This window comes from Lynx canadensis, chromosome A1 (genome assembly GCF_007474595.2).
Source record: "Lynx canadensis isolate LIC74 chromosome A1, mLynCan4.pri.v2, whole genome shotgun sequence".
NCBI lineage: Eukaryota > Metazoa > Chordata > Mammalia > Carnivora > Felidae > Lynx > Lynx canadensis.
The window spans coordinates 48,282,356-48,297,162 of NC_044303.2; the positions used below are offsets into that span (position 1 = coordinate 48,282,356).

A 14,807-nucleotide genomic window follows, 5' to 3' on the forward strand; every position below is an offset into this window, starting at 1 on the left:
AGCAGCTCATTTAGTTCTGTGCTAAATTTAAGTCAAGCTGTCACTCAGGAAGCTCCCACTGCCTGTCAGTTCTACAAATTCTAAAAACCATTTCTACTTGTAACACTCTCAAGACATCTCTCCGCAGAGAAAAGATTGCCCCTCTTATGAGAGTAGGCAGAGTGAAATCAAGTCTACACTGCGCCTGGACGATTCACCTACTAACAGCCAACCAGGTTCTAGGACCGGCAGTGAGGACATCACAGGCCATGCTGGCCACTCTCTGTGTTCTTTGCCACTGACCAGTAACCAATGCCGCTGTGTAGCAAGAAACCTTTTTGTATCCAAAATGGTCACAAGCAATGAGAAGTAGGAATTGTATACAGTACAGATAAAAAAAAAAAAAAAAAACAAACAAACTTTCCAGTTGGTAAAAAAAAAAAAAAAAAAAAAAAAAAAAAAGAGAAAAAAAAGAAAAAAAAGAACGAAAGAGGAGAAAAAAAAAAAAACAAACCCAAAAAAACAACAACCAAAAAACCCAGTGCTTGGTGGGTAGTAAGATTGTGTAGCAAAAGGAGCTGTTTATCAACAGAATCGCAGCCCTTGTTCGAAGGAAATTGCCTGATGAATTTTTCAGACCTGGCAGAAAATGCAGAGCACGTTATTTTTGAAGACAGAATTTGACCTGAAAATCATTATGCTGTTGCTTGAACATTTAAAACAAATTCCTTTTAATACCATCCAACACGAATTGTCCTTGTTTCAATGTTTATAGTTCTTGCTTCATCATTAAAGTTTCTCTGAGTAAGAAGATGATCCCAAATAGGATAGTTCTACAACCGGAAATTATTTCAGAATGTTCAAACATTTAAACATGAGCTAGGAATATTGTGAGGTTAATTTGTGCAATTCCCCAAATCAAGTGTTGGTGATTAAAATATATTGCAAAGGCCTATGCTGGCAACCTTTTATATCTAAGCTATAAAAAATCTTAACAACAACAACAACAACAACAATAACAAAAAAACTTCACCAAGCCCCTTAGCCACATAAAGCTGAAAAAAAAAAAAAAAAAAACAAACAACCCAGCTTTTAGTGGAGAAACAAAATACGGTAATTTTTCTGAAAGAATGCTTGTTGGTGATGTATTGCTTTGTTTCCTGTGTACTTCGCTAGCTGCAAGAAAGGCTCGTGAGTTTAGGGGGCTGACGGGATGATCATCTCCTTCCTCTCACCCTCAGCACAGGATGAGTGGGTTCAACATCCCTGTAGATGCCAGCGCAGAACCCCTGGGTTCCGACACAGTTTAGAAAATGAAGTCTATATAGAAGAACCTATTGGAGAGTCACTTGGCCTTGGCTCTCCAAGTGAGGAAACTAGCACCATGTCAGGCTTTCCTCGGGGAGCGCTCCCTTTCCACTGACTCGGTTCCAAGGAGAACTGACCCATTAACCCAAGGGTTAACTCCCTGCTATGCCTCCTTGGCCTTTCTCGTCACCAAATAACTGTTTTCAAACAAGAAAAGGGGAGCATAATCTTTAATTGTGGTACTCAACCAAGCAGGACAACAAACAGCAGAAAGATTACCTCAGGGCTCTAAATGTAACCAAGACATCTAAAATGCTAGGGTGTTTTTTACAATCCCTTTAGTAAGTATGAAAATTGGTAACGTGAGTCCTCAGTGAAGTTATTGTAGGAAAGTCCTTTTATTCATTATTGCTTTTCTCCTCAAGAGGCGCATTATTCCATCTCTGCTTTGTCTGATTTTTCATGTTCACTGACTTTGCCCGAGCAGCCCCACCTCTTACCTTGGTGCCAGTGTGTCTAAGAAAGTTTGTTGTTTTTTTTTTCCCCCTGATTCCTTGTAATCAAATACTAGGGGCAGGAAGAGATGATGCCTAGGTGACAGAACACTGCAATTTGAAGTGGGGCAGTAGTTTTTTAGACAGGCTCTTCCTATTCAACTACAGAACACCTCTGTGCCAGTCCATGCCAGGGCAGACACCGAGACTAGGCTCCAACTGAAATGTCGCTGCCCCTCTGCTCGAACAGATGAACAAAACAGAATCAAAACAAAACAAAAACAATCAACGACAAACAAATGAGAGATTCAATGTTGGTTTTCTTCAGGGCATGGCAGAATGACAAGTTGCGGGTGATATCTAGTTGCCGTCATCACTATTGCAAAGGGCTGCCTGAGCGCCCCTTTATTTTCAGGTAATGGAACCTCTCCAACAGGCTTCTTCTTCTCTACTTTCATGCTGCTTGCTGGTAACAGATTGGATGTGTGTTCTATCTTACTGAGACAGTAACTAAAATTTCAGTAAAAAGAGGGTAAGGGGTGGGATGATGGGAGAAGAATCCAAATTTAAAAGGTCTTGCGCTAGCCATCAATTTGTGGTAGACGACCTTTACGGTATCGATAACAAAACGTCTGACAGCTCAGAAAACGTACAAGCTACAAACATCTTGAAATGGCAGAGTACACAGCACGGGAAACAATGCCTGTCTCTTCAGCATTTGTGTCACGGATCTCCCAGGCCAGCGAGAAGACGTTTCTGGTGTAGTCGTGATGGGGGTTACCTTCAGACCGAAAGGAGAAGTGTTACTTCTTTTTCCTGCTCTGGTTTCAGACATCGTGGGATGGTGATGCCCTTTTGTGTTAACACTGTGAAGGGGATTCAGCCCTGCTGAATTGGGTGCCGCTAAGAGATCCAGCTCTTACGCTCAGCTGGACGGGTAGCATTCCTCACACCAGCATGTGCCTCCGGCGGTGCAGTGCCAAATGATCTGACCGGGAAAAGCTGCGATCACAGTCCGCACACTTGAATGGCTTCACTCCCGTGTGTTTGCGGTAATGCCTTGTCAGTTCGTCCGAACGCGCGAACTTCCAGGTGCAGCCTTCCCAGGTGCACTTGTAGGGTTTCTCTCCTGGAAGAAAAAGGGACACACGCTTTGGTGCTCCATCACTTTTCCATAACAACCAAGCCAGCACTAGGAGTGGGGCAACTGCGGCTCTCAGGGGATTTTCCATCTGGTAACCTTTCTGTCCGGAAACCTTACCATCCTGCCAGCGGGTCTGGGGTCAGCCAGGTGGGGGTTTCAATCCCGTCTCTCCTGTTGGGACATCTGGCAGACTTAGTTAACGCTTGCACCCTCAATTACCGGGGAGTTACTTTCCGGTCAAAATACGGAAAGGCGTAAACTGATCACTACTGGATATCATCTCGACTGGGTGACTAAAGAGGCATCTTAGGTCTCTACTTAGGGTTGATTGGGCTCTAATGCTGGGACTCACAAAGAATTATAAAGGGTAATTAGTTAGGTTTTGTTTCAATACTCCTCCCAAAATGTATACCACTTGGATGGTTTAAAGCTGTTTCAGGACACAATGTCCATTTATCAGTCACTGAGAATATGCACAGAGTCTCATTAAAAGGTAAAGCACTCCACCACTCCCCAGAAATTAGGTATGAAGTACCTATCGTTCATAAACCATCTACTTTTTGCTTGTCTACTGGAAAGGAATCCTAGATAGCTAAGAGTGTAAAGTTTAAATACCCTTTTCAGTGATTTAATTACAGCGAGCCCTGAGGAATCATCAAGTTGGTTTTAGTGTTGAAACTCATGGTGAAAAGCAGTCTGAAGAAGTATGTAATTTGACCAGGTCCTTCAGTCAACTTGTAAGAACAGTAAAATATGCAAAGGCTTTGCTGGGAAAAGATACACTACCCATTGTCCAAACGAACTCCCAGGGGGAGAGAGACAATGGTTGACCCAGGTGTGTTTTTTCCTGGCTCTCACTCAGAATGGATGCCCTGTCCCCATGCAACCCCACAAAAAGTGATCTCTCCTTCTGTTCCTTCCATCCAATAGTCAACAGAATTCCTGGCCACACACAGTCTTTGGTGAAAAGGACCTACGACAGGGAAGGGAGTTTTTGGCTGATTCCTATGCAAAGTGAGTATTACTAACCCCACCTTACAAATGAGAAAACTGAGGCTCAATGCAGTAAAGTAACTTGCCCAATGTCGGAAAAAAAGAAGCGTTTGGTTCCAAATCCAGCCCTTTTCACTATGTTACAGTGGAATGTAGAATTCTTTTCCCATGTAAACTTTGTCACATCCTCAAAGTTGGTTCTACTTTCTCAGGAACTCCCAAATTATTCATTTCTTACTTCTATTATATCATCTATCACAAGGTATCATAAAGATTTTATTTAGGTGCCTTTTCCTCAACCAGTTTCTGAATACGTGGAGGTCAAGGACCAGGCCGCTACCATTTCAGTATCCTTGGGGTAAAGGATAGAATAAATATCAGACAAGTTCATGAATGAATCAACAAAACTGCCACACACACACACACACACACACACACACACACACACACAGAACTATGAGGCTCTGTACATGAGAGTACAAGGGACACCTACATGGGAGAACTAGCCTGAACTGGACCCAACATTTTTCACTCAACCCTGAAACAAATGCTATCCCTATGGGCCCTTTCAGGATCAGGAGATCCTTTCAGAAGTGAGTGAACGGCACAGACCCATTAAATCTAGAATTGTGGGCCACAGAAACCTCCAGGTTGTTCTGAAAGAACTCCTTTCAAGTAGAAGCCTACTGAGTGGATTAACCCAAAACCTTACCCTCTGACACATTCTGGATGTCCTACAGAGAGAAAAATCTTTATTTGCAGGTGTCTATTGACCAAAGTTGAACAGAAATTAAAATAATAAAAATCAGCAAAACCCCTAACTGGAAAAGATTGAGTGTCTCCTCCATAGTATATCACTGGCAACTGTTAACATGCTTTTATTTACATGCCATCCCTAGACGTTTGTGACATTTATATCACGAGCATGGGTGATAAGGAGCTGAGCTTGATATAAGTCATGTCTTCAAAAACACATCCATCTTTGGGGCACTGAGCTCGGCTAGCGGACTCAGTCACCAACGGGCATTTCTTAGCTCTCTCCTGTGTCACCAGGAACCAGCCACAGAGAGTGTAAAGTTATGAAGGAAAGAAGACAGTGTTTTCTAAATCGAAGGATGGATGGAGAAGGGTCATGTGTGTCCGACTCCCCTTGCCATTCCAGATGGAGTGAGGGGAAGAGGGCCCACAGCTGGGATGAGCCTGGAAAATAAGCAGAGGCAAGGAGTACACAGGGGCTTCTAATTTCATCTCAGGAGGGATGTTAGAGGTTTGGATGGCCTGCCTTGGGGACACTTTCTTGTCTCAGGTGCTCTCTGGACTTCCCTGCACCTCCAAAGTAGGCACTTCATATTCTCTAATTTCTTCCTCACAGTTATAATAGTCTTACTTTTACTTTCATTTTGGCTGTTGAATTATGGCATTTATGTCCTTTACACTTGAAAATCTACAGCAGGGGCGTCTGGGTGGCTCAGTCGGTTGAGCGGCCGACTTCGGCTCAGGTCACGATCTCACAGTCCGTGAGTTCAAGCCCCGCGTCAGGCTCTGTGCTGACAGCTCAGAGCCTGGAGCCTGTTTCGGATTCTGTGTCCCCTCTCTCTGACCCTCCCCCGTTCATGCTCTGTCTCTCTCTGTCTCAAAAATAAATAAACGTTAAAAAAAAAAATTTTATAAAAAAAAAAAAAAGAAAAAAAGAAAATCTATAGCAGAGGGTGGTAAACTGTGGTTCCCCAGCTAAATCTGGTCTTTGGCCTGTATTTTGTGCAAACTTTGAGCTTACAATGGTTTTTACACTTGTACGTGGTTGAAAAAAATCAAGAGCACTATTTCATGGCACATGAAAATTACATGCAATTCAAATTTTAGTGTCCATAAATAAGTTTTTATTGGAACACAAATCATGTTCATTTGTCTACGTATTGGTTATGGCTGTCTTCCAGTGATGGCAGAATTGAGCACTGCAAGAGAGAATAATGTAATAAAGCATCTAGGCCTGAAATGCTTAGAATATTTACTATCTGGCCCTTTACACAAAGTTCACTGATCGTTGATGTTAGGAAGGCACCTGAACTTTGCGTAGGCTTCCTGATTACATTAACTTACTGACTTGGGGTATATAATACACACTGTTAATTTGGGATGGGTGGGTGAGGGACTATTTTGGCTATAGAATAATCACTCTCCATTAAGGACCCCAACTAAAATTCTAACAGCACACTCAGTAATAAACACATGATATTTCACACCACATACTCTGAGAGTTCTGGATTGAGTGACTCTCTGAAAAGGCTCACCCAATCCAATCTGAGATTTAAAAATATCGTTAGGGTCTTTTCTGCTCATTAAAAAATGAGGAGGGTCTTCCTATGAGAGTCAGGATGGGGTAGGGTCAGGCATGTCTCTGTAAACTTTACAGAGATTCTACAGTATAGAACAGTGATTCTACATGATGATGGAGGCTCCTCTCCAATCCCTTTCACTACAGTCGTCTTACAAGGCCATTGTGAACCATGATGAGTTTCTATGACTAGCTACTGAGTCTGGGGGAGAAAACACTGATAGGGAAGGATCAGAAAGTAGCTTAGCTGTTTGGCATCGTTCCTGACATGGCTATTTTAGGGGGTGGGGCCTAAAATAACTGGGGAAGGCAGTAACTGGTAGCAAGGATTTCTGTAAGCCCACAGACTTGGAGCAGGAAAACTTTGCAAAATCTGAGAAGTATTCTGTGAGGTGGAATCAAAGCACAATCAGTGATCATGAAAGACAAGGCTGGGTGAAATGGGTGCAGTGAGTCAAAAGGCACAAATGTCCAGTTATAGAAAAAATATGTCATGGGGATGTAATGGAACAGCAGGTGACTGTAGTTAGAATACTGTATTATATATTTCAAAGTTGCTAAGAGAGTAGATCTTAATGAAAAGTTCTTGTCATGCAAAAAAACCATCTGTATCTCTGTGTTGATAGATGTTAACTACACTTACCGTAGTGATACCTTCACAACATATAAAAATATCGAATCATGTTGTATACCTGAAACTGGTTTAATATTATATGCCAACTGTATCTCAAAAAGAAAAAGGAAGTCATGGAAAAGGTCTCAAAAGTACAAGAGGCAGACATGTCCCTACTCTTGAAGAAAAACCAATGAAAATGATAAAGGTTTTTAAGTTCTTAAGGGCTAGGTGATGAATGAAGGCATATAATGAAGAATGCAAACCTTCTCTACTCGGCAGTGGGGAGGGAGAAAGTGTATCAGAAAATAGTAAACTTAATTGTCTGAGCAATAAGTGAGTTTTTTCTTGAAAATTTCTTATAAAAAGGTATACTTTCTTTTTAATATCCATGAAAACTTAAGCATAATATTCTTTGCCCCTATTGCCTCATTAATAAAATTAGAGTTTGAGTATTTTCTCTCCATGCTTAAAAAAAAAAACAGAAGGGAAAAAGAAAACAATAAAAAGGAAAAAAAAAAGAGGCTGAGCTATACGGGGTGAGAAGAGGAGATGGCTGTTCTGATCAGGCAGAGAGCTGGCTTCTGCTCTTCACTCCAGAGACCTAGGTTTTCATAAGAGACTCTTTTTTTTTTTTTTAATTTTTTTTTCAACGTTTATTTATTTTTGGGACAGAGAGAGACAGAGCATGAACGGGGGAGGGGCAGAGAGAGAGGGAGACACAGAATCGGAAACAGGCTCCAGGCTCTGAGCCATCAGCCCAGAGCCTGACGCGGGGCTCGAACTCACGGACCACGAGATCGTGACCTGGCTGAAGTCGGACGCTTAACCGACTGCGCCACCCAGGCGCCCCATAAGAGACTCTTAAGTACAGAGAACAAACTGAGGGTTGATGCGGGGGTGGGGGGAGGGGAAAATGGGTGATGGGCACTGAGGAGGGCATTTGTTGGGATAAGCACTGGGTGTTGTATGCAAGCGATGAATCACGGGAATCTACCCCCCAAACCAAGAGCACATTGTATACACTGTATGTTAGCTAACTTGACAATAAATTATATTTAAACCCATAAGAACAAAACTCATATATATTAGCAAAAGAGAGAGGGAGGGAGAGAGGGAGAGAGAGAGACCTAGGTTTTGATTATACCTGCCCAGGGCCTAGCATTTTATTAAAAACAAAATCAATAAATGTTCTTTTTGGACTAGTCAGTTCCAGAAGTGGATACAAGAACAATTTTAGTGGCCACTGCATTGTATTAAACTCTGTGTTTTATTTTATGCTTGTGCTTTGAAGCAATTTAAAGGATACAATCTTGTAAGCAAATTAGGGTAACAGAAACTTCATGATGTGAGGAAAAGCTTATTAAAATGATAAATACGTTTGTAAGATATATTGTAGCATGCAGACATGAGCCCTGAAAGGATATAATGAACAGACAGAATCTTTCTTCCATCCTGTCTTCTTTCCTCCAAAATCTTGCTGGAAAGTAGAAAACTAAATTTACTAAGAAGTTAGTGGTAGGCACAGAATAGGGAGTGTATGTCCCACGACAATTTTCCTATGGAAAGCGTTGGCTTGGACAATGAAAGGAGTCAGGCATCTCCCTGGGTCTATGCTTCTATTGTACACAGCTGCTGTGCATCGGGAGGATGATGGGGAGAGTAAACATGATTTCCAGTAATTTCTTCAGGAATCGTGAACTGTCCTTACACTCATTTGAATTAGATTTCTGCAAATGTGTTATTCAAAACTGTTTTCTCTAGAAATAAGCTAAAAAGAAAAACAGCATGCCCACCTTCTTCCTTCTTTTGTCTAACTCACAAGTACACTTTGAATCCCTAGTGGCAAAATCTCTGAAAGAATAGTTAATATTTTTCAAAAAAAAAAAAAAAACCTGTAAGTTTTGATTCCACCATCAGATCACCTGTGATTTTTGTTTCTTCTCCTCATCCCACGAAATAATGAAATGACAGAAAATGACATGGTACATGTCATTACCAATAAGTCATAGTTTAGATGATTTTTCTTTGCTAAGTTGAGACATTAAGCTACTAATGTTTAAGAAAAACTGAAGGACATGAACTAGGTAATTAATTGGTAGCTTAATCCCATGCCATACCTTGGGGAGTTTACTAACTTTCAGGTCTTCAGTTCTGAAGCGTGAAGTTCTCCATGTCCCATGACAAATCCAAGCCATTTCCACACTTTGTATTTGAAAAAAAAGAATGCGGCTATTTCTGAGCACAATCCGTCCTCCTCTGTTGTTTAAAAAACCTGGACTAAACTATGAAAACCTCTGAAAAAGGAAAATGTTAACCAAAACGAATAGCAAAAAAGCTTCTATTTTTTAAAGTGGAACAGTCCTATAAAGAGTAAACAGAGAGAAAAAAAAAAAAAAGAACAAGGAAGGGGGTTTGTTAAGTTTTGTTATGAAACACTCTTTTTAACTCCGCTTTCAGAGTTCAAGCTAAATACAATTTTATATGCGTGTGTGTGCGTGTGTGTGTGTATTCACAGGCGTTATTTAAACAGAAGTCTAATTAAGTGTCCAGAGAAAATGAAAACTCACGTCAGGGTTTTCTTCTTGAAACAGTCAACAAACTGATTTATTATGAGAACCCCTGTCTCTTTCAATTTTGGTTAAAGAAAAGGATTAAGAGTCACTAAATGCACTTCCATGACATTTACCCAGCAGAAGCATAATAAAGTCTAAAGAAAACACCAGGTCTTGAATGGATTCCCAAAACCCACGAAACAAAAATAACTTTTTCAGGTACCTCCCATCTTCCCATCTGAAATGCTGAAAGGTAAATGTGTACTGAGACAAAAGACAGGTGCCCTTTCATATTAAAATGACGTGTAAGCAATACACATAAGAGGAATGTGCAGTTTGAAAAGTCTGGGTCAAACAAAACACCCATGTTCTCACATCAGCTACTCTCTGCTATTTTCTCAAGCAACTGAAAAGGAACACCTTTTGCAGCAGGAAGCACAGGCATTTTTTTTTTTTTTTCTCAGTTCAGAAGTGCATTTCTGAAATGTGTCCCTGTTTAACTTTTATGAAGTTATGGGGCCCCAGACGCTGACAAATGAGCTTCATTACACTCAAGGCTCAACATATTTGCTGTGACAATCTGTTTCACTTGAGGAATGGTATTTGCATATGATGGGGGGCGGGGGGGAGGGGGAGCAGAATCAAGATTCCTATCTTGTCTTCTGGTTTCTATTACCTTAGTTCATAAAAGTTCACACAATTTTAGATCTGGGAGGAAATTAGGTGCTTTTAAAATGAGGAAACAGAAACCTGGAGCTGAGATTACAAAGCTCTTGACTTGTCCTCAGGCTGGACCAGGCTGCCTTCCTTATTGGTGGTGTTAAGGTGGCCTGAAATAGCATAGGCTTTGAAATCCGGCAGAAAGCCTGGTCAGATGCTGGCTCAGTCATCGATCTGCAATCAGATCTCAGGCTAGAGCGTTGGGCTTTCTGAAACATCGTCTCCCCATCTGTAAAATGGAAACACTGTTCCTATACTTGGGAAACTAAAAGTACACGTGGCATGTGCCTGAGAAATGACAGGTGCTCAATAAAATATTTAATTTTATAGTTATGAAATTCAAGGTTTTTCTGTTTTTGCTAGGAAATATAAATTATAAAGTTAAAAATAGATCCTGTTTGCTATGTTTCAAAAAAAAAAAAAAAAAAGAAGAGTTTTCTGGTAATTGGATGCCAATCTTGATCTTGATTTTCCTAACATTTTAATTATAAAACTACGAACAGAACAATGTAGTATCTTATAATTTAGTATTTTATAATTTGTTCGATCCATTTGATCTTGTCAATTCAATTAAACACGTAATCAATGTTAGTCTCTGCCCCACTGAATTGTCTGGACTGAATTAACCGTCTTTTTTCATTATGCGTAAATGAGACAAAGTGGATTTGTTCTTTCTTCCCCATGCAATTCCATAACGCGTATCTTTGATGAAAACAATATTTGCCAAAGCATATAGCACTTTCCACACACAGCACTTTGTTCTAAGAGCTTTACGGATGTACGCTTTGCAGTAACCAACTCCATTTCACCCCGAGTTGGTATGTGATAGAGGTAGGATTTGAATTCTGGGAATCGGATACTAGAGCTCACAGGGCTTTTTTTGTTGTTGTTTAATGTTCATCTGTTTTTGAGAGGCAGCACATGTGGGGCAGGGGCAGCTAGAGAGGGACAGAGGATCTGAAGCAGGCTCTACGTTGACAGCAGCGAACCTCACGGACCGCAAGATCATGACCCGAGCCAAAGTTGGACGCTCAACCGACGAAGCCACCCAGGTGCTCCAGAGCTCAGTTTTAACCTCTCTTCTATATTTGCCTCTCAACGCTTTAAGTCACTGCTTTAATAAACCAGGATATCTGGTCAGAGCCGGATGTGCAGATTGAAAATGTGAATTAGTACTTGCAGGACAATGTGTTAACACAGAGACTAGCTAGCCCTTGTCATCCAGAAATCAAATATAAATGACCTAAAATATCCTATAATAAAAACATACTTTACTGAAAGTAAAATGTTCAAGGTCTAAGGGTAATACTTTATTTGGCTATTCTGAGTTTATTTTTCCATGTAGTGACAATATTTATTTTCCTATGTTTCTGGTTACATTTTCCTTTTAGTTTCTTTTGCAGAGAGTTCTGCCTTTACCCGTCCCTGAAATGTTTACCAAGATTTTGACTCTGACTTCTTCTCACCTGCATAAGTTCTCCTTGGCTCCTACGGCTTCCACCACGACTCGTACGGAAAAGATTCCTAAGTCTCTACATCTCAGTCTCTCTCCTAAGCACCACAGAGAGATCGACCACAGAGGTGGTAGTCCAAAGGTTATTTCAACATGACCAAAACTTTACTCAGCAGCGACCCCCTAAAAAAGACCAGTTTCTCCTTCTGCTTTGCTCTCTGGAGAAAAAGGCAATCCTACCTACTCGGGTGTCAAGTCATAAAGTTCTCTAGTTGGAGGGATTTCTTGGACTTTTCTGCCTGCTTCGACCTGATCATTACACCTGCCAGCTCTGCCTTCCAAATACCTGTCCAGCTGTCCTCTCCAGTTTACCCCCCAGTTGTGAGCGGCCTTTCTTTAGGTTCTTGCCACTTCCACTGACACCAACTTCTAATGGTTCTGTGTCCCTGTCTCATGTCGTACCCTCTCCAATAACATCTGCAATACATTGAAGGAAAATGTTCTCAAAGACCATCTGATCACGTGGCTGCCCGGTACCCTGGACACGCCCATGTTAAACTCTCCTCACACCCCCCTGTGACTGCTGGTTTTACTGTCTGTCCGCCCCTCGGCGGTTGAGTACTGAGGGTGGCTTCAAGCTTTCTTCACTACCTTATCCCCAGGGCCTAGGGCAGCAGCTCCTTGCTGGTAATTGTTGCTTAAATGAATGACACTATTTTAATTCAAAGAGCTCACATTCCCTTAAAATATAACTTGCCACGGTTAACTTAAGAGAGGGTTAAGGGAGGTGCCTGGCTGGCTCAGTTGGTGGAGTGTGCAACTCTTGATCTCAAGAGTTCAAGCCTCATGGCAGGTGTAGAGCTTACTTAAAAAAAATGAGCAATCTATGTTGTGAGGCGGAGAACCACTGCTAGCATTCTACTCATTCTACCATCTTTTCTATTCTAATGAGTTAGAGTATGTATTTTTGAGAAGGAAAATAAGTTTGGGAGATTTTATCTAAAACTAGTGCTATTTAAAGGGCTGGTCTACAAATATCTCATTTTAAACCTGTGAAATTACTAACATGACCTGTGAGTGAGCCTTCTATTTTGCTACTCAAATGAGCATTAATTATTGTAATCTTTAAAGCAATGTATGTACTTTATAATTCTTTCTATTCTTAGTTATGAAGATTTTTTATTGAATTATCATAAGTATAATAAATAAACATTATTTTTTATATATTCTTTAGTGGTGGATATATTTTCTGTAAAAATACAGCTCCTCATTATCTTTAATCGTTCCATTAAACCCGCCAATTTTGTATCAGTAATAGTTAATTTTGCCATTCAGGATAAGATGACCCAAACTCACAATCTAGCCATTCTTCGATAGAACACAAGAAAGTACAAGGGCTGGGAAAATTATTATCCCACTCCTGCCTACAACACAATTTTCATTGGTATCTGGATAAAATAAACCCAAAAGTAGGGGCGCCTGGGTGACTTAAGCGTCCGACTTCGGCTCAGGTCATGATCTCACGGTCCGTGAGTTCGAGCCCCGCGTCGGGCTCTGTGCTGACAGCTCAGAGCCTGGAGCCTGTTTCAGATTCTGTGTCTCCCTCTCTCTGACCCTCCCCCGTTCATGCTCTGTCTCTCTCTGTCTCAAAAATAAACATTAAAAAAATAATAATAAAAATAAAAAGTAAACCCAAAAGTAAAAGAAGGAAAATGCAGAGCGTGGTCATAAGATGCCTAAACACAGTAAGTACAGCACTGGTACCTGCATTCAGATTATTAATCTGATTCAGATTCAGATTCAGATCAGAACCTTATCAGGTTCAGCATGCTTCCACATGGTAACTCTCCAGGACAGGTTAGAGTAAGTCCTCCATAAATGAAAACAAGTACAACTTTCACAGCACTTTGTTACCCATCCAGATTATTCCAGTTCCTTTTTACAGACGGCACTTGAATGCCTGCTCGCTGGGGTAGGTGGTTTTCACCACACCCGTGCCATCAGGACCCATCACCCTGGCTGTGCTGCTGCGGAAACTTGTATCAAGCTCACTTCAAGGCTCTCCTATCCTGCTTCACACCAGCAGATATTTGCAGACATTGCTGTCTCCCCCACCACACTTAAAACTCCTTGCCGTCCACATCTTCACAGCATACCCATTACTGTGCACAGTGCTGCGCACTGCACAAGTACTCAGAAGCTGCCTATTTATTTATTAATGCTTCTGGTCCTGCCTTCTCACTGGCTTTCTAACAAAGTAACATTTTAATAGACTCTGAAGAATGACCAGTTCACATTAATGAAAAGCTTTAAAAATATGAAGTCACTTGTTATCTTATTACTTCAAAGCACCTGAATGACAGTCACTAAACAGGTACCTAGGTAGTGCTGGCCAGACATGCATGAGAATGTGGCTTGAGTGGTGAGGCTGGCAGGTTATTAGCAAACCTGCCTGAGAGCGGGTGTCGTGACAACAGCACAGGTTCTAGAGAAACTGGTGTTTGAATCCCAGCTCCACTGCTCAGCCACTGCTGATAGTGGGTAAGTACTCTCACCTTTCAGGGTATTTAGAGATACAATTAGAATAGGGAATAGGAAAGGCCCTACTAGGGCTGAGCACAGTGCCTGGGATCTGGCAGGTCCTCAGGAAATGCCAGCTCTCTCCCATCTGTGGTCTCCATGTCTGTTCATAGCATTTCCCCCTCCTAATCACACACGCTGGCGGTCTTCAAAGCCTCCCTCTCCCTCCCCTCCTGTCCAATCAGATGCCAGTCCCTGTTGTTTCTACTGCCACAGTGTTTCCCACATACCCTCCTTTCTGTGTGACACAGAGATGCCCCAGCGCTCTAGGGTCATGGAAGGTTCTACCTGCCTAGGGAAGGAGGGTAGTCAGATGGCTTAATAGACAAGGGGACACTGAGATAAGTGTTGAAAAATTAATAGCATTTGTACCAAAGCAGGAAGAAAGGAGGCCCCTCAGGCAGGCCATTTCAGGTAGGAGGAAATGTGTGAATGAGCTCCACACACTGAGCACAGTTGGAGAGCTATTCCTTTGTTTGCCTGAGGAAAGGGGGAGATTGGGATTAGGGTCAAGCAAACGAGGTTTAACAGGAGTCAGAGGAGAAGGGCCTTATGTCCGAGTACAAAGGTGTCCCCAAACTCCCTGGCCATCATAGACAGCTCCTATTGCGTTCTATTGTCCTTTTGCCTTGG

At 41.6% G+C, this 14,807-nt stretch overlaps 1 protein-coding gene across 2 annotated transcripts in view; it reads right to left on the reverse strand.

Moving 5' to 3' along the window:
• Positions 1–1,830: 1,830 nt before the first annotated feature.
• The window catches only part of KLF12 (Kruppel like factor 12), a 432,669-nt gene continuing 419,692 nt past the window's right edge, over positions 1,831–14,807 (reverse strand). For both annotated transcript variants that reach the window (XM_032592010.1, XM_030311978.1), the window contains one exon: positions 1,831–2,910. In XM_032592010.1, coding sequence (XP_032447901.1) covers positions 2,729–2,910 — 182 coding nt within the window. In that variant the 3' untranslated portion in view covers positions 1,831–2,728. The remainder of the gene's footprint in view (positions 2,911–14,807) is intronic.